A 23198-nucleotide genomic window follows, 5' to 3' on the forward strand; every position below is an offset into this window, starting at 1 on the left:
AACATAGAGATAAGCAAAGGGAAATTCAACTTAGACTCTATTCCCCCCTCATTTAAAGTGTTTTTCCCCAAAACATAAAATTGAAGTACAAGAAAAGGAATAGAGTACTCCCCGGATTTACTGTCGACCACAGCCACAGTGGGAGGTGTTGGGATAAAAAAGTGGGTTGTCCGGGTTGATACCGTGAACTATAAGTATGGTCAAGTGGTCGGTGGAAAACTGCCATTTAAATATTCTATAAAACCATAAATGAAATGGTACATTAGTAACGGCTGAATGAAAATAGGATCAAAATTTACCTTCAGGGTATTGTCCAATGCCGCCGAATACATGGAACACAATGGGAAATCCAATAGGTGTCGTTGAGAGGAAGAGGTGGCCATGGTTGGTATGGACTGGAAGGACAGTGATGGAAAGTGTGGCAGAGATGGATGACGAACAATGCTCGGTCTGGGGCAGAGAGAGGCGGTGGGTGCGAAGGTCGAATGATATGGCGCGGGTGCAAAGTTGGGTGCGTGGCCTCGAGCTCGAGTCGGGCAAGGATAAGTTGTAGTGGATGTGGCTCGGATTCACTGGACACTTCAACAAAAGTTATGGTGTTGGAACATATTGTTCCACTGCTCTGCGCGAAAGATGTTGCTGTTCAGGGATTGAATTCTATCACTATTCAAATATAAATTTGCAAATCTACCTCGTTTAAGCTCGATAGAAAATTTTGGTCCCTAAAACTAAAAGAAATAATTAAATTATATTTGCTTAATCGAAAAAAAATAAAATAAAAATGCAACGAAATTAAAAACAATGGGTTACCTCCCACAAAGTGCTTTTGTTTAACATCGTTAGCTCGACGACCTGATTCAGACTACAAGTTCTAAGAGAAATACTTCATCCACTTCATATGTTTTTCCAACTAAGAATTTCCTTTTGAAAAATTCTATGATCGTATAATTTTTTTATTTCTCCTTGTAGAATTTGACATTCTCATAGGTTATTCTTTGGATCTTTTTTAGCTTTGAAAGCTTATCTAAAATAACCGATGAAGTGGCATTTTCTCCTAAAAAGGCATTATTTAAGTTTTTCGGCATTTGTTGCAGTTCTATCTCATGTGACTGCAAAACAGAAGGGGGAACTTTAACTTAGAAAGAATCAATTTTAAATTGGCACAATCTGAAACTATTGTTTCCACTTCCTGATTTCCTCATCGTGATCTTCTAACTCCCTGCATAGATCAAAAGAAAAATTAGTTACTACAAACTCATTTTCCAAAGGATCAATAATACCGACATAATTTATGCCACTTTGTCTGGGTGTTTCATTTTCTTATACACATCAAATTATCTCAGCATCAAACTTCATGGTTAAAGTCCTGTTTCTTACGTCAATCTTTGTGTGCACAGTACTTAGGAAGGGTCGCCCCCAATAGAATATCATAAGATGTACTTGTGTGATCATTATCCATATTAATTACATAAACATTAGCATGAAATATTAAGTTGTTTACTTCTACTAGCACATTTTCCAATAGTCATTCCGTGTAAATGACAGATCTATCGACAAACTGAATTGATATTTTTGTATCCTTCAAGGACTCTTAGTAATCATATTGTAAACACATATAGGCATTACATTAATAGAAGCGCCAAGATCATACATGGCTTGTTTTATCCCAACTTTACTAATTTTACAGGGTATTGCGAACATACCTTGGTCTTTCAGTTTCGGTGATAACTTTTGTTGGAATACAGTTGAGACATGTTCTCCTAGATTTACCTTCTCATTCCCAGTAAGCTTCCTCTTTGTTGTGCAAAGGTCCTTCAAAAATCGGGCATATCTTGGAACCTTTTGGATAACCTCAAGGAGAGGTATATTGATTTCCACCTTCTGAAATACATCTAGTATTTCATTTTCCTCAGTTTATTTATCCCTCTTTACTAACCTCGATGGAAAAGGTGGTGGCATGTCATAGGGAGATGGTATTGGATCCGTTTGTACTTCATCAATCTTCTTCTGGGATCCTGAATAACCAATCTTCTTCCCTTTTTGGATTGATTTATATTTTGGAATAGGTGGCGTGACTACTATACCACTCCGAAGAGTGATGGCACTGACATTCTCCCTTGGATTTACCTCTATTTGAGACGAAAGTTTACCTTGTAATTCTAAGCATCCTACGGTTTGAGCCAGTTGGCTCATCTGCTTGTCCATATCTTGTAAGTGGGCTTCGATACGAATCTGTAACTTTTCTTGGGAAAGAGCTAAACTTTCAACAATTAACTCTAACGATGACTTTTGCGGCTGTTGGGGTGGTGGAGGTGGCTTTGGTTGATAAGCTTGATTTGGCCTTGAGTTTTGGGTGTAACTGAAATTTGGATGATCCCTTCAACCTGGGTTGTAAGTATTTTCGTATGGATTATAAGCCCTCTGGGGAGGTCCTGGAAAGTTCCCCACTGCATTAACTTGAGTTGTTGTGTCATATTAAATCATTGGACAATCGTCTGTTGAATGATCAGTAATGCACATATTCCACATAATCTGTTGGGTCATATCTTTCCTGCAACAAGAGAGTTGATTACTTCAGTTAATTTATCTATCTTATTTTATAAAGAATATGAACTTATCTCATGAACCCTTCGAGGAGGATCATTAGTTGGGCGGAACTGTTGGAAATTTGTGGCCATTGTGAAAATTAAATCCCTAGCCTCAGTAGGAGTCATGATCACCAAAGCTCATCCACTGGCAGCATCGATCATCTTCATTTCCAGGGGAGTTAATCTTCATAAAAATATTGAATGAGTGTTTGTTCGGTTAACCCATGTTATGGGCAACTAGCACATAATTTTTTAAATCTCCCACAATAGTCATAGAGTGACTCTCCATCAAGTTGCTTGATTCCAAGTATTCTTCTTCGTAACTCACTTGCTTTCGCCGCAGGGAAAACCTGTCAAGAAAAAGGTGAGTCATTTGAGCCCATGTAGTAATAGAATTTAGGGGTAGATAAAATAACTACTCCTTAGCTGAATTGGCTAAAGAAAAAAGAAAAGCTCTAAGTTTGATTTGATCCTCAGTTACTCCCTGTGGTCTCATACTGGAGCAGACCATGTAAAATTCGTGAGATGTTTATGTGGATTCTCGTTTGGTAATCCGCGAAAGGTTGGGAAGAAATGAATAAGGTCAGTTTTTAATTGGTATAAAATTTCATCTTAGGGAAAATCAATGCATAAAGGCTATTGTTCAGTAGGAGATGCGGCTAACTCTCTGATAGTAGGATCAACCATCAGATTTGGTTTTGTATTAAGGGATTCACATGAATTTGATTTTGAATTTAATTCTGGATCTGATTGTTGTCTCTTTTTTTCCCGAAGCATTTGTGCATGAAGTCTCCTAGTTCTGGCTTCGATTTTTGGGTCGTATTCCACTAATCTGCCTAGGTTTATCCTGTTTATAAATCAAAAGCAAACAAAAATTAATAACTTTGGCGAAGTCCCCAGCAACGACGCCAATTTGACAATTGTCGTTTTGATGTAAAAAAAATCGTTCTTCTCAATTAATAAATAAAGGAAATACGTAGTAAATAGAAGTAAGGGTCGATCCTCAAGGACTTAGAAAATTCTAAATTTCTCTTTGAATTGCTTATATCAGACGATAAGTAGTAAAAAAGGGAGGTTTTGGTAAAAAGGATTTGAAAAATAAAAAGCGATTTAAAGAAAAATAAAGAAAGTAAAAATTGAAGGTTGAAAATGAATATGGTAAAAACAGTCTCAAGCCTCACTTTGACTCAATTTCCTTAGGATCATCGAATTAGATTTTCCCATTCGGGATTCATTTAGGTTACTTTGTCTACAAGGGCAATCCTCATGACACTTCTTTGTATACCGAATACCCAAGGCAATCTTTGATTTCAGCTTCAGAAATTGATATGATCAACATCAATTTTCGTAGATCAATAACCGTTTAAGTTTGTGAAGATCGACTCGGATTGTTGTTTCAATAACTACTAATTCCGATCTCAAATCCCTATTGGCAAGGCAATCTCGCCAATTGTCTTCCCAGGAAGTCGAATGTACTTTCAATAAGCCGATCATTCCTCCCACACATTTAATCGCAACAACATCTTGACCAAAGTCAATCTTTGATTTTGAAAACTGTTTTGATTTTGAAAATAAGCACAGAGATTGAGAGATATATTCCAAAGTTATTCAAGTGATTTTCAATTCTCACATTGGAATTGAGTCATCGCTTCAGCTCTCGACTTATGAGAAAATTAGCTAAGCATGACAAAAGTTAAACTTAGCGTATTTAAAAACAAATCTTAAAATAAAAGAAAAATGAAAACTTGAAAAATAAAAGAGATAACTTTTATAAAACTAGAAAGGAGAATAAGAATAAATTCTGAGTTGTGTGTATAGGCTCACCCCAATAGGGTATTTACAGCCTCTAAAAACATAGAGAAAAGCATAGAAATTAAAATAAAAATATCCTCAAGATAATTTCAAATGTTTTCTAAATTCAAACTTTAAAATTTAAAAATAAGTCTCTTAATATATCTCTACCCGTCCACCTTGTAGAAACTGCCAAGTCAGACCATGTCATTCCCAGAGTCATGCCCATGTCTCCAGCTGTGACCAAATAATAAAAAAATGCATAATGCATCTGTTTTACTATTAAATCTGGAAAGTAAGTCTATACACGAAAATAAGCATAAACAACCAAATTAGCAGCAATAAATTCATAGGATCGAAGAATTAACGATCAAATAATATCGATTTAGAACACTCATTAGACTGCTACTTTGGCCACGTACTGTTGATCTCACTCTCATCACTGTCAACGTCCCGGCTTGTTGCATATTCACTTGTCTGTCTTCCTTTCTCTTACACCGATTTTCTTCTTGTAGAACAACAACTGCAATGTCATCGAAGACTAGATTAGTGGCATTACTGTTTGTCAAGTTGATGATGAGTTAATAATACGAATCATATAGACTTTGAAGTAGAAGTTCAACATGTTCTTGTTCTTCCGTTGTACAGCTTAAAGATGTAAGCTGGGAAAATAAAGTATTCAACGTACTTAAGTGCTCTGTCACTAAGATAGATTCAGACATCCAAAAATTGTACAATTTCCTCTAAAGAAAAATTTTATTTTGCAACAATGTGGCCTCATACAATTTGGTGAGATGATCCCAAATATCCTTGATCATCTTCTTCACCTTAATGCTTGACAATATTTCATCTGCTAATGCTAGATGAAAGTTGGCCAAAGCCTTTCCATTCATCTCGTTCCATTTGCTATCATTTGTGGAATCTATCAACCTATCACTAATAGCCGCTAGAAAATTGTCTTTCCTTAGGTGGAATGAAAAAAGCAATAAGTAGACATTACACACTCAAATCAGGCTTTGATACCAATTGTTGCGAAATATGGTCGTCGAATAGAGTAAAATCGCAACTGATAATTTGAAAAAATAACAATGAAGGTAAATGAGGTCCAAATTTTACGTGAAAAAACCCTAAATAATATAGAGTCAAAACTACGGACAAAGGTAGAAGAATTTCACTATGAGAAAATAAGAATTACAATTTCTTTTGATCTAACAAGGAGAAACAATAACAATTCTCTTTTGATAAAAAGGAGAAAACAACTCTTAATAAAACTCTCTAATTTCTCTAGTATTGAAAGAAATTTGGAATGATTTGGGATGATTTTAAAGCTAAAATGACTAGTGTATTTATAGTTGAAGCTTAAGAATTAATCTTGCAAATAGCCTAAAGTGTAAGGATGAAATGAGTAAATTTTCCCTTGCCAATTTTCAACCAAAATCAGCTGGAAATCTTGAAGTTTACCCTCTGTATCAAATTGTGAATTAATGCACCGAAATTACTTTTTGACTCTAAACATGTTGATGGGCATTATTAATGACTCATATACCTTGCATTTTCATTTTTGTAATTTGGGTGATGACATAAAAGATAACAAAAAGTGCAGGTGGTAACATATAAGTGTAAAAAAAAGAGTCGTATCCAATTGGTTTGAAAAGAGGATTGGATAGATTTTCGATTGAAAAGAAATGTTTTTTGGATCCAGTTCCTTCGAACAAATTGGTTTGAGAAGAGCTGTAGGGTGGCTTAGATCGGACGATTGCAAGAATTTGAAGGAGACTGAAAATAGCTTTGAATGAGTGGAATCATAAGTCATGCGGGAATTTCACTTCTAAGGTGGCTAGGGATGGATAAAACCCAAACCCGACGGGGAAAACCGAAAACTGAATTAAACGGGTCGGGTTCGGGGATAATAAACGGGGACGGGGAAGGGGAAAAATCGTTTATGCTAAATGGGGACGGGACGAGTTTGGTAATCCCCGCCCCGATTACCCGGCCCGATAAATATTAAAAATAATTATTTTATATATATATATATATATAATATTAATAAATTTAATTTAAATTAAAAAATATATATAATATTTATATATTTAATTTAAATATATATACCCGGCTCAATACCAGTTTAAATAACCGTTTATGCTAAACGGGATACTCGTTCCCCCGCGGTTTTCCCGATTATCCGATGGGGATCCCCGTTTAAATCCCGCGGTTTTTTAAGCGGACGAGTACGGGATTTTTAAACGGGGACGGGGGACCAATACCCGGCCCGAACCCGGCCCGTTGCCATCCCTAAAGGTGGCTCTGCAGGAAGATAAAATTCATTCTAGCGAGGAAGCGGGTAATGTGGATCCTTGGACGATCAGGGTCAAAAGGATCTTATTTTATATAGAAGAGAGTTGTGGGAAGTGTTGAGGGTACAAGAAGATGTCTAGCGTAAAATGGATGATGCTGGGAGATTCGAATACGGCGTTTTTCATATCTCGTTTAAGTTCTGAGCCCATAAGAACACGATATCGCGGCTAAAATTTGGTGAGTGAAGTAATGTTTCGAATAATTATTGGATTGTTAGACACAAACATAATAAAAATAGAAGGATTTATTGCATCGCAAAATATTAATAGTTTACAAAGTTTCATGTATCTTTTGTTATCTCTTGCTCATATACATATTACAGTAGACAGGAAGGATTGGTCCCCAGTGCTCTTCGGGTTTCACTGCTTTCGTTGTGAATCCGATTGATCGTAAAATTAGTGAAGATATAAAGAGCTTGGGATGGTTGAGAAAATGTAACATGATGATCACCTCCTTTCACTATGAAGAACGTCAATAAGTCTCCAAATGAATACTTCCTCCCTCCATCCTGCTCAATATTGTAATTATAAAACAAATAATTGTAATTATAAAACAAATAACACGTTAAATGCATAAAAATACTAACCTTGTTTTCATAACTCCAGGTTTCTTCTTTTGTAGATTTGATGTTTAAGTCCTCGGCCAATTTGTACAAATGTTGTAAGGTTCCCACTGCAGGCACCAGAGCGTCTACATCTCCGCTGTAGCATTACAATCAAATGCAAATAAGATCGAACAAAAAAAATGTCATTAGAACGGCATACAATTTTTATTGAACATAAAGAAAAAGAAGATGAATAAATGTCGACCTGAATATTGTAATGTGAACCGATTGTTGGAGAAGCCTTTTTAAGGCGGGAAGCATGTCACGGTTCTTATCATTCTCGTTGAACTTAAATTTATCCCTACATCGATTAAAACGAGATACGATGAAAAGTTTATTTTTTTAAAATTAATTTTGGGTAAGTCACCCAGACTCTAGAGACGAACTTACGAGTAACAACCCTTCCATGAATATGACAAGCTGGTTCGGTTCCCGTGGAAAGCTTTCTGAACTTCCGGAAGATTAAAATAGAACTGCGCCCTTGGGGCAGCACACATGTCTGCCCCATGACTAACCTTGGTAAGCTGGACGAAAATCGAAGATTTATCGCAATGATATCGTTGATAAAAGAAAAATATCGGGGGAGAAAAAGGAAATAAAAGGAAACCTCTTTGCCTAGGCTCAAATCATTCAATTTTTTCATGTCGCAGGGATCGCGTTGGACATCGAAGCGTTTCGAAATGACATAACCTCGATCGGAAGAATTGAAAGCGATGAAAGGGGCATTCTCAATAAGATCGTTGCAAGGTTTAGTCCAATTGGTTTCGAATTTAGAAGAGTAATTGTTTTCGTCAAGGGTCTTGCATTCCTTCTTGGCTTGCTCGTACACTGTATTGTTTACCAGCCCTATCGAGTGAAAGTAATCGTACATTGCTAATGCGTCTAGCTTTTTACGAAGCAACGGGTTCCCTAACTGTTCAAACGGGAAGGTTTTTAACGAGGCATACAATCTAAATAAGAATTATTCGTTTTATAATAAAATCATCTTGCCGAGCAACTATGAATTGTACTTACAGCCAATCCTTTGACATTGAATTTGAAGTCCTTGGATTGCTTGTTGTGATCAAGTAAAGCATTAGCAAGATTAGGTACGAAATGTCCTGCATAGCTTGATCCAGCTAGAAACACATCTCTCGACTTGAATTCTGGGTATTTTCCGTACCATTTTTGCATGAAGCTAACCAATATTTTTGCTGTAATATACAAACCAATGGAAATTCTCATAATATATGAATATTTAAATCAAAAAATCACGAGGAATATATATTGGGATCTTACTAGTACTGTCATCTCCGTTATTATAATCGCTAATCGTATTTGAATATGACCATCCACATCCAATAGGAGAGTCGATGAACAACAGATTTGACACTGCAACAAAATCATATAATGAGCATCATACGATACATTCGATTAAAACTACATGCATCATGTCATTTTAATCTCTTTTTTCTCTCTCTATATTTATATACACGAATATGAATAAAATAAGAGAGATAAAGGATATATATATATGCACAAATCAGTATAAAAAAGGGTAAGAAAATGAAACTAGATTAGACAACCTTTGTTCCAAGAGAACAGATTCTTCTCGAGGGCACGAGCATTTCTTGTTGTAACAAAAGGACCAACACTAGAAAACCCATCTCCAACCGAAGAGCACCCGGGTCCTGAATATTATTACATAAAATACTTTATTATTTCTTAATACTAAATTATACTTGGAGGATGCATTTAATATGTTCGAACATATAAAGTAATAATGTGATCTCATCCCGGAAAATGTACAATTTGACATATGATTAACTATGTGTATGAAGTGGTGTGATTCTTTTAATATTGGGATAATGGCATAATTTATGTACCATAAATGGTTATTTTGTTCTTTATTCAGATCGTTTTATCGTAATGTTTTAATTTTTTGTCAAAACAGACCTTGTCAGATGAAAACCGTTTGTTGACTAACGGTCAATACATATTGCTGACGTAACATTTTCACTTGTGATCAATTGATGACGTGACACATGTTACGTCACCCAAAATGATAATGTGGCATGTGGCATGTCACCCATAGTGCTGACATGACATGTGTTATGTCACCTCCAAATGATAACGAAGCATGTGTCATGTTGCCCAAAATGATGACACGGAACATATCACATCATCAATTGATCACACATGAAAATGCCATGTGCCGTAAGTAAACTAACGGTTTCCATTCAGTAGGGATCGTTTTGATAAAAATGAAACGTTAAGAGATAAAGTAATCATATACGTAAAAATACACAAAAGGAAACTAACCTCCGGTCAACCAAATAGTGAGGGGTTGATTCATGGGATCTTTTTCAGCTTCAACAAAGTAATAAAAAAGACTTGGACCGAAACCACCATCATCCACATCAATATACCCAGAAAATTGTCTGAAATGAACATCGGGTTGACCCGGTAATTTACTTATCAAATCATCCATCGGGAAACCATTAACTCCAACTGCATGCGCAAGCAGAAGATAACTAGTAAAGATTATAACATGAAACTCCATTGGATCCTTACTTGGAGGAAATAAGGATACCAAACTATTTATTTATTTATTTTATTTGCAATACTTGAATGTTGATGCATAGAGCTATTTATATATGTATAACATTCATCTTTTCCAACTAAATATACCGTTTTATCAGCTAACAAACCAATGGTGTCACATGGTTTTGAGTTGTCATTGTCTTTCTTTAGTCATTGATTTGTTATTTTTGTTTGCCAAATAACATTTAGTGGTTATTACTAAAGGTAGTTTAATTGGCTCTAAAAATTAGTGTTACTGTTTTATCTTAAAACAGGAATTATTGTTTTGACTTGTAATCATTTATATATACAAAAGAAAGAGTTAAATGCATGCATCATACGTCCTCAAACTATGATCCTCTTTTTAAATTGGCACCTAAACTCTCAACCATTTAACATTAAACATTTACACCCCTGACATTCTTACTGCTTGAACCTGAAGACCTCAAGGAACAACAATAATTCATTTACCACCGAGGTCGCTTGGCTCGTTAAAAAATAAATTATTCTTAAAATCCATGTATCATAGAATTGAGAGACTAACATATGTGGTGTTTAGTAAATACCAAAACATTGTATGAAACAAAATTAGTATGATCTTTTCATATTCACAGTTTATGACTGTGAATGCTACTGCGATAGAAAAATACCAAACAGTTCATACATTAACAATTAGTCTTATTATTATTTAGTCCCTATACTAAACTAAAATTTCATATAAAATCTCTAATTTTGATTACATGAATGCTTGTTAATAGATTTAAATCGATAACACTATTAGTTACATAGTTTTCTTTAGATAATCTTTTTAATTATTCTATTGACGTGTAAATTTAACATTACTCGAATTTGATTATGTTTTCATGTGATTTGGCACAGGTCGTTACCATGTCAAAATAAATAGCCTTAATCCCAATCAAATGAATAAGAATAAGTAGAATAGTGAGAGTAAGGGTCGATCCATAGGGACAAGGAGTTTGACGATTTTCTTGCTTTTGATCTGGCTTCAGGCGTGATTTGTAAAAGAAATTAGAGGGGGATTTTGAAGAATTGAAGGCAAGTAATAAAATTCATTGAAATAAAATAAAATGGAAAATTTTAATTGGTAGAAATCAGCCTTGGGCTAAAAGCTTTTGTGTCGATATAGTCTATAGGGCCCAACCTCTATATCTTATTTTTCTCTCAAATGAATCAAGAATCTAAAATCTATCTTTAGATCTCGGTTCTTTGTGTGTTAATAGCTTCAATCGCTTATTAATTCAATGCTTTAAAAATCAGGAAAAATCCGACTCAGATTCTATCATCTCAATTGAGAATCTAACCCGATTTTAGTTTCCCTTAGAGGATCGTCGCTAAGTGTGTTTATATGAAGTCAAACGTGCCATAGGTTGATCCTTCTTCCCAACTTTTAATCGAAATCAAAATTCAATTCCAACGTTCACTTTTGAAATGAAATCGCCTTGATTATAAAATGATGGTCGATTATCGATCCTTGATTTCCAAAAATTGAAAATGGAATCCTTGAGGGTATGAAGCGTTTTTCAATTCTCATGACTTAGAATCGAGTCATCACTTTAGCCCTTGGCTTTAGAAAGATTAGCTAAGCATGGTAGAAACCATACTTAGTATTTTGAAAGAAAAATAAAGTAACTTGGAATTAAAATAAATGGAAAGAAAAACTTTTATAAATCTAAAAAAAGAAAGAAACAAGAGAGTTTGAAAATGATCGAATGCTCAAGTGATGAGTTGAATTTGCTTTGAGGCCTACCCCAATGAGGTATTTATTGTCCTAAAAAACCCTAGAAAATAATATTCAAAACAAAAGATAATTCCTAAAAATAAAAATAAGATAAATTCTAATTTGAAATAAAAAATTCGGCTAAGTCTCCTTTTCCACGCCACTGCTAATTGGATCTTCTAGAAGTTGCTGACTGGGTCTTCTAGAAGCTATTGAATGGGTGCCACATCACCTGCCACGTCAACTGCCATGTCATTGCCACATATGTTGTCACATCAATCACTGACTAGATGCCATGTTGGGTATGTCATGTCCCAAGTCGTGCCCACTAATTCGGCCATGAGTCCAAAAAATAAAAAAATTGCACGATTTCTTTGTTTTTAGCATAATTTCTGGAATTCAATGTTCTGCATTGAAATGACTGAAAAAGGCCCAAGTTAGCAACTAAAATTATCTAATGAAGGAGTAATTAATCATAAAATAATGTATAATTTAAACACTAATCATTCACCATACTCTTGATTGTACCCAAGCTTCTCTAATAGCATTTACAACCAAATTGTTTCTTTATTGCCTTGTGTAGCTTCTACGCATTCTGCCTCTGTTGTTAACGTAGCCACAACTGAATGTAGTTTTGAAACCTAGCTTACAGCTCCACCAGCTACATTGAACACATATCCGTACTAGATTTGCTTTTATCCAAATTCTCTGCATAGTCAAAATTGACATACTCATTCATAAGAAAATCTGATCCTCTTTAACATAATGCAACATTTAAGGTCCCTGTATCTCAGGATCCTTTTCACTACATTCCAATACTCTTTGTCTGGACTCGCCATGTACCGACTAATCACTCTCACTGCTTATGCAATGTCTGGTCTTATGTATATCATAGCGAACATTAAACTTCAAACTATTGATGAATACGATAGTTGAGACATCTTCATATTTTTTTTCACTGCTAGGACACGTACTGGAGGAAAATTTGAAGTTAATTGGAAGAGGGGTAGAAATTGGCTTACAATCTTGCATGATGAATCATGACAAGACCTTCTTCAAGTAATTCTTTTGTGAAAGCCAAATCTTCCTATTACTTTTGTCTCATTGAATTTGCATCCCTAGAATCTTGTTTGTTGGTCTCAAGTTCTTCATTTCAAATTCCCTAGCCAGTTATGCCTTTAAATCTTTAATATGAAATTTGTTGGGGCCTACAACAAGCATGTCATATACATTCAATAGCAATATAACGAAATCGTCATCACCAAACCTCTTGAAATAAGAACAAGGTTGTGATAAATGTAATTAAATTATTTTGATATAACAAAGGGCTAAACTGAAAATTTTGTAAAATTGATTTTTTTATCATATTCGATTAAAAAATGTTTTCAAGTTGTAAAAATAATATTTTAAAGGATTTATTGTCAAAAATAAATTTAAGATTTTTTTTGAATTCATTAAGTTTTAAAATACTTTTGCAAAATAAAACAAGTCTAATTTTCAATATTTTTGAGCTTGGTTTCGAAACCCCTTAAGGTGGTTTCGAACCCCTTATGGTAGGTTTAACCCACTACTAGTTCAAAACCCTCTGTACAATGGTAAAATTTTTCAAAGGTGAGTTTCGAAACCCCCTTGGGTGGTTTCAAAACCTCTATGAAGATTTGCATTGAATGCGTGAATTTATTGCTCCAAATGACTCCAAACTCGCTCCAACAACCCTAAAATGACTAGAAATCAATGAAGACATATAAAAGGAGTCTTCAAATAGCAAGAGAGGAATAAAAAGTTATTCTAACAATCAAACAGCAATTAGAGCCAAATTCATATTCATTTTGTGTCTTTCTTACATTGAACACTATTTCATTCATTGTAATTTTTATTCTAGTGTTCTTTTGTGTGTGAGAGAGCTTCAATTTACAAATAATCTATTGTTGAATATTTTGATATTTCGATATAACAAATTAAGATAAATGAATTTTAAGATTTTCCAAAAGGTTTTCTAAGTATATTCGATATAATTATTCGAATATCCAAATATTACTCCAAACCTTTCAAAAGTCATTTTTAATCCTTACTCAAGTGTAAAATTAAGTTTTAATCTTACAACAATTTCAAAATAATTTTACAAAGTATTTCGAACCGTTTTAAAGCCAAAAATTACAGTTTGTCCAGAGAGAACCGATTCCCCCCCAAGAGGGTACCGATTCCCCCCTTTAAGGGTTTGGCTCCGAGAATTTTAGTATTCTCGGAGGGAACCGATTCCCCCCTTTGTGTAACGGTCGAATATTTGAATTTTATACTTAGGGCACCGATTCCCCATCAGGGGTACCAATTCTCCCCACGCTCCAAGCATAAATATTAATTGTTTTCACACTTAAACGGCTCCAAAAACTTCATTAATGATCCCCAACATTCAGAAGTGATTCAAGGTGTATTTAAGCAAGCTTAGAAGCCATTGATCAAAAACAAGAAACATCAAACAACTAGAATCAAGAGAGAATCAAAGAGAAAACATCAAACCTCAAGTTTGAGCATTTCAAGCCTATTTTTCATTCAATATTCATTTTGCTTTCAAGAACACTTATTGTGCTCAATTGTATTCATTTTTTAGTGTTCTTTTCTTTGTTCTAGAATTGTGCAAACAATCTACCTTGTGAGGTTTTCCTTGTAAGTTTGCAAATTTGTATTGTCCTCTTTGGGAGAGAGTGTTCTCAAGAATTTGGGGTATAATTCTTGAGGGGTTGTAAGGTTACTCTTTGTCCTCAAAAGAAAGACAAATTAGTGAATTTGTGGAAAATCCTTAGTGTGGATAGCTAAGGTAGTGGACGTAGACTTTGGTTGATAAAGTCGAACCACTCTAAATCGTTGTGTAATTACTTTTAATTTTCTGCAAAAGCTTCCACCAAAATTTTAATTGCCAATTCACCCCCTCCTGGCCAATTCTGTCAATCAATTAACTCAACAATTGGCATCAAAGCCTAACTCATTTGAAGGTTTAATCGCCTCTTGAGTAGATTCGGGAAGAGTTATATCGATAATCAAAGTCATCAATGGCCTCCGCTTCAAACTTCGACTCCGGTCTCGATTCGATGCCCGTCAACAAGCCTCCTTTCTTCAATGGGGTTAACTATGCCTATTGGAAAAATAGGATGATGTACTTCATTCAAGCAAGTGATATGGGAGCATGGAATGTCGTAGTATAAGGATACATCAAGCCTCTCACTCATCCAAGATTATGGAGTGAAGGAGTGAAAAAAATGTTCTATCTCAACTCCAAAGCCATCCATATCATATTTTGTGCTCTAGGACCAGATGAATACGAAGAGTTTCATCTTGTACAACCACCAAAGAAATATGGGACAAACTTCAAGTCACTCATGAAGGTACCGATGAGGTAAAGAAATCTAAAATTAGTATTCTAACGCATAGCTATGAAAATTTCAGGATGAAACCAAATGAAGATATCAAAGCTATGACGGATAGATTTTCAACGATTGTCAATGGTCTCAAATCATATGGAGAGATCATTTCAAATGAAAAGCTTGTGAGGAAGTTAGTTTACTCCCTCCCAAAATTGTGGCAATCAAAAAAGACGACAATCATCGAGTCTAAGGACCTAACGTCCTTAACTCTTGAAGAGCTAATCGGTTCACTCCTCACTCATGAAATAATGCTTGAAGATGAGGTGGACCTTGATAAGATAGAAGAGACACCAAAGGAGAATGAGAAGAAGAAAAACATTGCAGTTTCTCTCAAATCCACAAAAGATTAGAGTGATTCGGATGAAGATGATGATGACGAGGAAATGGCATTGTTTGCCAAACGGTTCAGAAAAATGATGAGACCTTACTGAGGGAGAAAATTCAAACGAAATGAAGGCCTAAAAAATGAACCAAAAGAGAAGGACCCGGTCATTTGCTATGAATGCAAAAAGTTGGGGCATGTCAAATATGATTGCCCACAATTGAAGAGAAAGGGTCAATCAAAGAATAAGCACAAGGCTCATGTGGCTACATGGAGCGATGAAGAAGGTTCCGATGAAGAGGAACAAGAAGTAGCAAACTTGTGCTTGATGACATTCGGGGAAGATTCTAAGGTAACCTCTAACTCATCTGATTTTAATGATATATCCTATGATGAGCTATTAGAGGAATATAATGGGTTGGCTTCGGATTATGAGAAATTGTTTTTAAAATATAAAAATGATGTTTCAAAATTGAAAAATTAAAATAAACTCATATCCAAAACCAACAACGATCTTGAAAGTAAAATCAAAGATTTGCAAATCAAACTAGAAGAGTTTGAAAAGAAAATTTTGGATTTGCAAAATTTACTTTCAAAGGTCAATGATGATCATCAAAAGAAAATTGATGATCTTAAAGCTTCTTTTGATAAAGTTGGAACAAAATGTTTTGAAAATAGAGAAAATTCAAAATCCAACTTTGTTAGAAAGAGTTTTAAAAACTACAATCATAGAGGTCCCCAAAGAACCTCTAATGGAAAAATCGTTAGAAGTATATGGGTTCCTAAAGAGCTCATTACTACTAAAGATAAGGATATCCTACACAAATGGATACCTAAGGGGACTAGGATTTTGGAAACTAATGAATATGGACCCAAAAGAATTTGGGTACCAAAAATTAGAAATTAATCTATGTTTGTAGGAAAAGGAGCATTGCTACAAGGCACGGGAAACAAATCCAAATTTATGGTACCTTGATAGTGGATGCTCAAGACACATGACCGGAGACAAAAGCCGGTTCATTGAGCTTAACGCCAAAAATGGAGGAGAAGTGACTTTTGGTGATGATTCAAAAGGTCACATTGAAGGTATTGGTACTATTGGTAATACCTCTTCCATACAAATTAAGAATGTTTTATATGTGAATGGATTAAAGCATAATCTATTGAGTATTAGTCAATTTTGTGATAAGGGATTCAATGTCATGTTTGATATTAATGGTTGTAAAGTCATTGACATTGCATCTAATCGGATTATGCTTGTTGGTCATAGAATAGGAAACATATACATGGTGCATTTAGATTCTATTGATATGACTAATTTATGCCTAGTTGCTAAAAATGAACATGATAGTTGGTTATGGCATAGGAGACTAGGACATGCTAGTATGAGTGTTTTGTAACGGCTAATTCAAGGTGATTTAGTTCGAGGGTTGCCTAAGCTTAAATTTGATAATGATAAAATCTGTGATGCTTGTGCTAAAGGAAAACAAAAGTGAGTTTCTTTTAAATCCATTAATGACGTATCAACTAGTAGAGTATTACAATTGATCCATATAGATCTTTTTGGGCCAACTAGAACTACTAGCTTGGGTGGAAAACAATATGCATTTGTCTTGGTAGATGACTATTCTAGATATACTTGGGTTCTATTTTTAAGTACTAAAAATGAAGCATTAGAACATTTCATCACATTTTCAAAAATAATCCAAAATGAAAAAGGTTACTCTATAACTAGTGTTAGGAGTGATCATGACACTGAATTTGAAAATCTTGGATTTATTGAGTTTTGTAATTCTAATGGTATTAGCCATAATTTTTCAGCACCAAGAACCCCTCAACAAAATGGAGTTGTTGAGAGGAAAAATTGAACTTTAGAAGAAATGGCTAGAACCATGCTTTGTGAAAATAATTTACCAAAATATTTTTGGGCGGAAGCCACAAATACCGATTGTTATATTGTAAATCGAGTAATGATTAGGCCAATTTTAAAGAAAACTCCATATGAAAATTTCAAAAATAAAAAGCCTAACATTAGCTATTTTCATCCTTTTGGATGTAAATGTTTTGTTTTGAACAACGGTAAAGAAAACCTTGGCAAATTTGATGCTAAAAGTGATGAAGGAATTTTTCTGGGTTATTCCTTAAATTCTAAAGCTTATCGAGTATTTAATAAAAGAACTTTAGTTGTAGAAGAATCTATACATGTTGTTTTCGATGATAATCCCCTTCCGAGGAAGGATTCTTGTGTGAATGATGATGTAGGTATTATAAATACAAATGAAGTTAGACATGACGTTGGAGAACCATCATCAAAGGAAGAAACAAAAGATGAGGTAACTCATGATCCTCTTGAGAATCCAACCATTGAAGAAAGGGAAGTATCTTATCCAAGAGAGTACAACTATGTCAAGGACGGTGAGATTATAGGTGATCCATCCAAAGGGGTAACAACTCGATCTTCTCTTAGAAATATTTGTAATTATGTTGCATTTATTTCATGCATAGAGCCTAAGAATATTAAAGAACCATTAAAAGATGAACATCGGATTATGGCTATGCAAAAAGAATTAAATCAATTTGAGAGAAGTAAAGTATGGACATTAGTTGAAAGGCCTAGTAATAAATCTACTGTAGGTACTAGATGGGTATTTAGGAATAAGCTTGATGAGAATGATAATATAGTGAGAAACAAGGCTAAACTTGTTGCTCAAGGGTATACTCAAGAAGAGGGCATAGACTATGATGAAACATACGCTCCCGTAGCTAGGATGGAAGCAATTAGAATGTTATTAGCATTTGCATGTTTTCATGAATTTAAATTATATCAAATGGATGTTAAAAGTGCATTTTTAAATGGTTTTATAAAGGAAGAAGTGTATGTGGAACAAACTCCAAGTTTTGAAGATTCAAAATTTCCGGATCATGTTCTTAAATTGACAAAAGCTCTTTATGGTTTAAAACAAGCTCCTAGAGCTTGGTATGAAAGATTGTCAAAATTTTTAATTGAAAAAGGTTTTTCAAAAGGGAAGGTTGACACTACATTGTTTTTAAAGCATAAAGGTAAAGATTTATTAGTAGTTCAAATTTATGTTGATGATATAATATTTGGTTCTACTAATGATGTTCTTTGCCAAGAATTTTCTAAGATAATGCAAAGCGAATTCGAAATAAGCATGATGGGGGAGCTCTTATTTTTCTTGGGACTCCAAATCGAGCAAAGAAAATATGGCATCTTCATCAATCAAGCTAAGTACGTCAAAGATATGCTCAAGAAATTTGGACTGGAAAATGGAAAGCCTCATGACACTCCAATGAGCTCATCAACAAAGCTTGACTTAGATGAAGGAGGTAAATGTGTAGATGTTAAATTATATAGGTCAATGATTGGCTCTTTGCTTTATCTAACTGCAAGTAGACCGGACATTATGTTTAGTGTTTGCTTATGTGCTAGATTTCAATCATGTCCTAAGGAATCACATTTACTAGTTGTTAAGAGAATCTTTAGATATCTTAAGGACACTCCTAGTTTAGGACTTTGGTATCCTAGAGACTCTAGCTTTAGCTTGCATGCCTTTTTTGATGCGGATTATGGAGGATGCAAATTAGATAGGAAACACACCTCTGGTACTTGCCAATTCCTTGGAAATATGCTGATTTCTTGGTTTTCAAAGAAACAAAATTGTGTTGCATTATCTACCACTGAAGCGGAATACATTTCAGCCGGTAGTTGTTGTGCACAAGTTTTATGGATGAAACAATAACTTTTTGATTATGGAATTGAAGTAGGTACTATTCCTATCAAGTGTGACAATACTAGTGCTATTTGTCTCACTAAAAATCTCATCCAATACTCTAGAACTAAGCACATTGAAATAAGGCATCACTTCATTAGAGACCATGTCACTAAGGAAGATGTAGTTCTAGAATTTGTTGATACTTTGCACCAATTAGAGGATATCTTTACAAAACATTTAGACAAGGAAAGATTTTGGACACTTAGAAGAGAATTAGGTTTGACCAACCTATCTTCACTTAGTGTTTAAAATAATTTTAGCATTTTTAAGACTAAATGAAAAATGCTTAGAATAGTAATTTTTGATTGCATTCATTGCTATTAGTTAGGGGGAGTTTATGATTCTTGATGAAAATTAACTTTATGTTCAAATATAGTTTAAAGATTAATTTGATTGTTTGAACATGATTAATTTTCAATATATGAGTTGCCAATACCACTAGAGAAAATTAATTTAGCATTTTGTGTGTTTAAAATCGGATTTTAGCATTTTAGTGCAGAGGGAATCGATACTCTCATGAGGGAACCGATTCCCCCTTTGAAGGGGAACCAATTCCCCCTAGGGGAATTGATACCCCCTGTGGGAATCGATACCCCCTGGGGTACTGGTTTTATCGGGCAGAACCCTTGGTTTTGGCTCAAACTCTCTTCTCTCCTTCTTCACGTCGTTCCCCTCTTCACTATCACCCTATATCTCTATTTTGCCTCAAATCAACGATTTTAATCGAAATTCTCTTCAAATATCATCTCCTAAACCTGCTAGCATCATTAAAATCATGCAAACAACATCAAAACCCACTCAATCTCATCTTTCAAGGTAAATTTTTCTAAATTCTCTATTTCATTGATTTTGAACATAGGACTAGTTTTAATTAGTTCTAGACAGAAATAATGATCGAATATTGATTTTTTAGTGATTAGAAACTAGATAGTACAACTGATTTCATCAAAAACATAAGAATTTTCCAAAAATTTTGAAATTTTCGAAATAAAAAAAAATTGTTTGTTTTTCAAATTATTGTGTTTTGATTGAATTATGTTGTTATGAAAACTATATTGTTTTTCAAAACCTTATTTTTCAATAGTTTTCAGAAACTTTGCCCATTAGGATTGGTTTAGAGAACCTTGAAATATTGATGACTCAATTGAGTTTTGGGATTGATTGAATTGCATACATGTGTTTTCTAAATTGCAGGTTATCCATTATATTCTGATTTCCTAAATCATGTCCAATCCTAAACGTGCTAGGTCATCTTCTAGTCGCTCAAACCGTCAATCCAACCCACATTCAAATCCTCCTCCTATTCCTGAAATTCCAATTCCTAATCCTAATCCCATTGATCCCAATATGACTATCCAAAATTCATGCTTTAATCATCCTGATCCTAGAAATCATCGTTTTTGGTATTATCAATATTTTGACTCTTACAAGATTAGAGAAGAACGTATCCCTTCTCGTCAAGCTATGATAGATATCGATTTTAAATATCTTCCTCTCTTACAAGAGTGGAAATTTGATAAACTTTGTGACCTTGAACCTATAGTTTACCATCAACTTGTTCGCATATTCTATTCTAATGCCGTTTGTATTAAAAACCGAGCTCAAACCAAAACCATAGCAGTTCGTTCCTATCTCCTAGGACAATTCATCCATCTTGACTCGGCTTACATAGCTAATGAATTAGGATTAGATAATGATGGTATTTCAAATGAAAACAGGTTTTAGGTTCTCGTTATAAAAGAAGGGATAGTGCAAGTGTCTTAGACCTACATGATCGTTTTCTTCATCTAATGATTTCTTGGTGGTTTCGACCATCCGGAGGTCGTTATTCTACTCTTAGAGCCTTGGATCTTTGGTGGTTACATTGTTTCAAAAAAAAATATTAAAATAAACCTACCTCATATCATTTTTACTGAAATTGTTGAAACAGTAAATCTTGTTCCTAACAAGAAACTCTATTCATCTCTAGTTTACGGTTGCATTTTGAGTAATCTATTTTCTAAAGCTGGGCTTAGAGTTGGTCTAGATGCCTCCTTTCCTCTAAAGAAACAAATTAATCTTCTTTCCTTAACGAGAGCGGGATGGATAAAGGATAAGGAAACCGGTGAATGAGTTCGATCTTCTGAAAATACTCCGGGAGCTAGTTCTTCACGAGCACAACCAGAAGCTGACGACGATCCCGAACTTGAACAATTAATGCGAGACATCGATGAAGTCGAAGATGAGCCTGAGCAGCCCGAGGAGCAAGCACAACAAACGAATCAAATGCCTCCATATTTTCAATCCTTTATGGAGACATTCGATTTCTGATATGCTACCATGGATTCGCGCTTTACTTCTATAGAGTCCCATTTATCCACAATGGGAGCTCAACAATTAGAAATTCTCTGGGAGATGCGTGCAAACAATGAAGCAACCAACGCTCGTATTAATGAACTCACTCATGAAATGGCAGCTATGCGAGCTCATTTTCCTCCTCCCGATCCTCCCACGGATGCGTGATTCTGTGTTTTTACTTTAGTGCTTTGAACTTAAAACTTATTGTTTAAACATTTTGAATGTTTTTTGGATTGTTTTCCTTTTGTTGTTGGATATTTGAACTTATTTATTGGATTATGGATGTTTGAACTTATATATTTGGTGTGGTTATATTTATTCATTATTGCATCATTTACATCATAATAGATTTATGACCAATATTGACATGTCACATTGTTTATGAATATTGATTATGAAACTAATGACTAACGTTTCTATTGATTGTGATCTTAGCAGCTTAAGCTATATATATATAATCAATAGGCTAAATGTTTTTAAAACCTTGTTTAAAATCTTTTACTAATCTTTTTGATTTAACAAAAAGGGGGAGAAATGTTAAAAAGTGTTTTAAAGAGGAGTAATGTTAGAGTAAGGGGGAGTAATTTTTGAACTTGATTTCAAAATCTTAAAATTATCAAAATGTTTTGTTATATCAAAAAGGGGGAGATTGTTGAATACATTTTGATATTTCGATATAACAAATTAAGATAAATGAATTTTAAGATTTTCCAAAAGGTTTTCTAAGTATATTCGATATAATTATTCGAATATCCAAATATTACTCCAAACCTTTCAAAAGTCATTTTTAATCCTTACTCAAGTGTAAAATTAAGTTTTAATCTTAAAACAATTTCAAAATAATTTTACAAAGTATTTCGAACTGTTTCAAAGCCAAAAATTACAGTTTGTCCAGAGGGAACCGATTCCCCCCTTTAAGGGTTTGGCTCCGAGAATTTCAGTATTCTCGGAGGGAACCGATTCCCCCCAGGGGTATCGATTCCCCCCTTTTTGTAACGGTCGAATATTTAAATTTTACACTTAGGGAACCGATTCCCCATCAGGGGTACCAATTTCCCCCACGCTCCAAGCAGAAATATTAATTGTTTTCACACTTAAACGGCTCCAAAAACTTCATTAATGATCCCCAACGTTCAGAAGTGATTCAAGGTGTATTTAAGCAAGCTTAGAAGCCATTGATCAAAAACAAGAAACATCAAGCAACTAGAATCAAGAGAGAATCAAAGAGAAAGCATCAAACCTCAAGTTTGAGCATTTCAAGCCTATTTTTCATTCAATATTCATTTTGCTTTCAAGAACACTTATTGTTCTCAATTGTATTCATTTTTTAGTGTTCTTTTCTTTGTTCTAGAATTGTGCAAACAATCTACCTTGTGAGGTTTTCCTTGTAAGTTTGCAAATTTGTATTGTTCTCTTTAGGAGAGAATGTTCTTAAGAATTTGAGGTATAATTCTTGAGGGTTTGTAAGGTTACTCTTTGTCCTCAAAAGAAAGACAAATTAGTGAATTTGTGGAAAATCCTTAGTGTGGATAGTTAAGGTAGTGGACGTAGACTTTGGTTGATAAAGTCGAACCACTCTAAATCGCTGTGCAATTACTTTCAATTTTCTACAAAAGCTTCCACCAAAATTTTAATTGCCAATTCACCCCCCTCTTGGCCGATTCCGTCAATCGATTAACTCAACATCT

The 23198-nt window shown here is 34.5% G+C and overlaps 1 protein-coding gene across 1 annotated transcript; it reads right to left on the reverse strand.

Moving 5' to 3' along the window:
- Positions 1-1173: 1173 nt before the first annotated feature.
- Positions 1174-9918, reverse strand: LOC120154678 (serine carboxypeptidase-like 41). Its single transcript, XM_039166345.1, has 11 exons — positions 9640-9918; positions 8904-9008; positions 8617-8709; positions 8353-8531; positions 7946-8251; positions 7729-7862; positions 7544-7639; positions 7321-7435; positions 7055-7242; positions 1937-2359; positions 1174-1219 (listed from the first exon to the last, which is right to left on the reverse strand). Exons 1-11 carry the CDS (start codon positions 9878-9880, stop codon positions 1174-1176), a joined length of 1926 nt encoding a protein of 641 aa, XP_039022276.1. The 5' UTR covers positions 9881-9918.
- Between the last annotated feature and the right edge of the window lie 13280 nt (positions 9919-23198).

Source organism: Hibiscus syriacus, unplaced genomic scaffold, assembly GCF_006381635.1.
Source record: "Hibiscus syriacus cultivar Baekdansim isolate YM2019G1 unplaced genomic scaffold, ASM638163v2 tig00111146_pilon, whole genome shotgun sequence".
Classification (NCBI taxonomy): Eukaryota; Viridiplantae; Streptophyta; class Magnoliopsida; order Malvales; family Malvaceae; genus Hibiscus; species Hibiscus syriacus.

Excerpts from the sequence above, each read along its gene's own strand:
- LOC120154678 (XM_039166345.1), bottom strand. The coding sequence starts at position 9,880 with ATGGAGTTTCATGTTATAATCTTTACTAGTTATCTTCTGCTTGCGCAT. Across the intron at positions 8,710-8,903 it reads TCTGTTCTCTTGGAACAAAG|TGTCAAATCTGTTGTTCATC; the intron begins GTTGTCTAATCT and ends ATTTTGTTGCAG. Across the intron at positions 7,243-7,320 it reads CCTGGAGTTATGAAAACAAG|GATGGAGGGAGGAAGTATTC; the intron begins GTTAGTATTTTT and ends AATATTGAGCAG.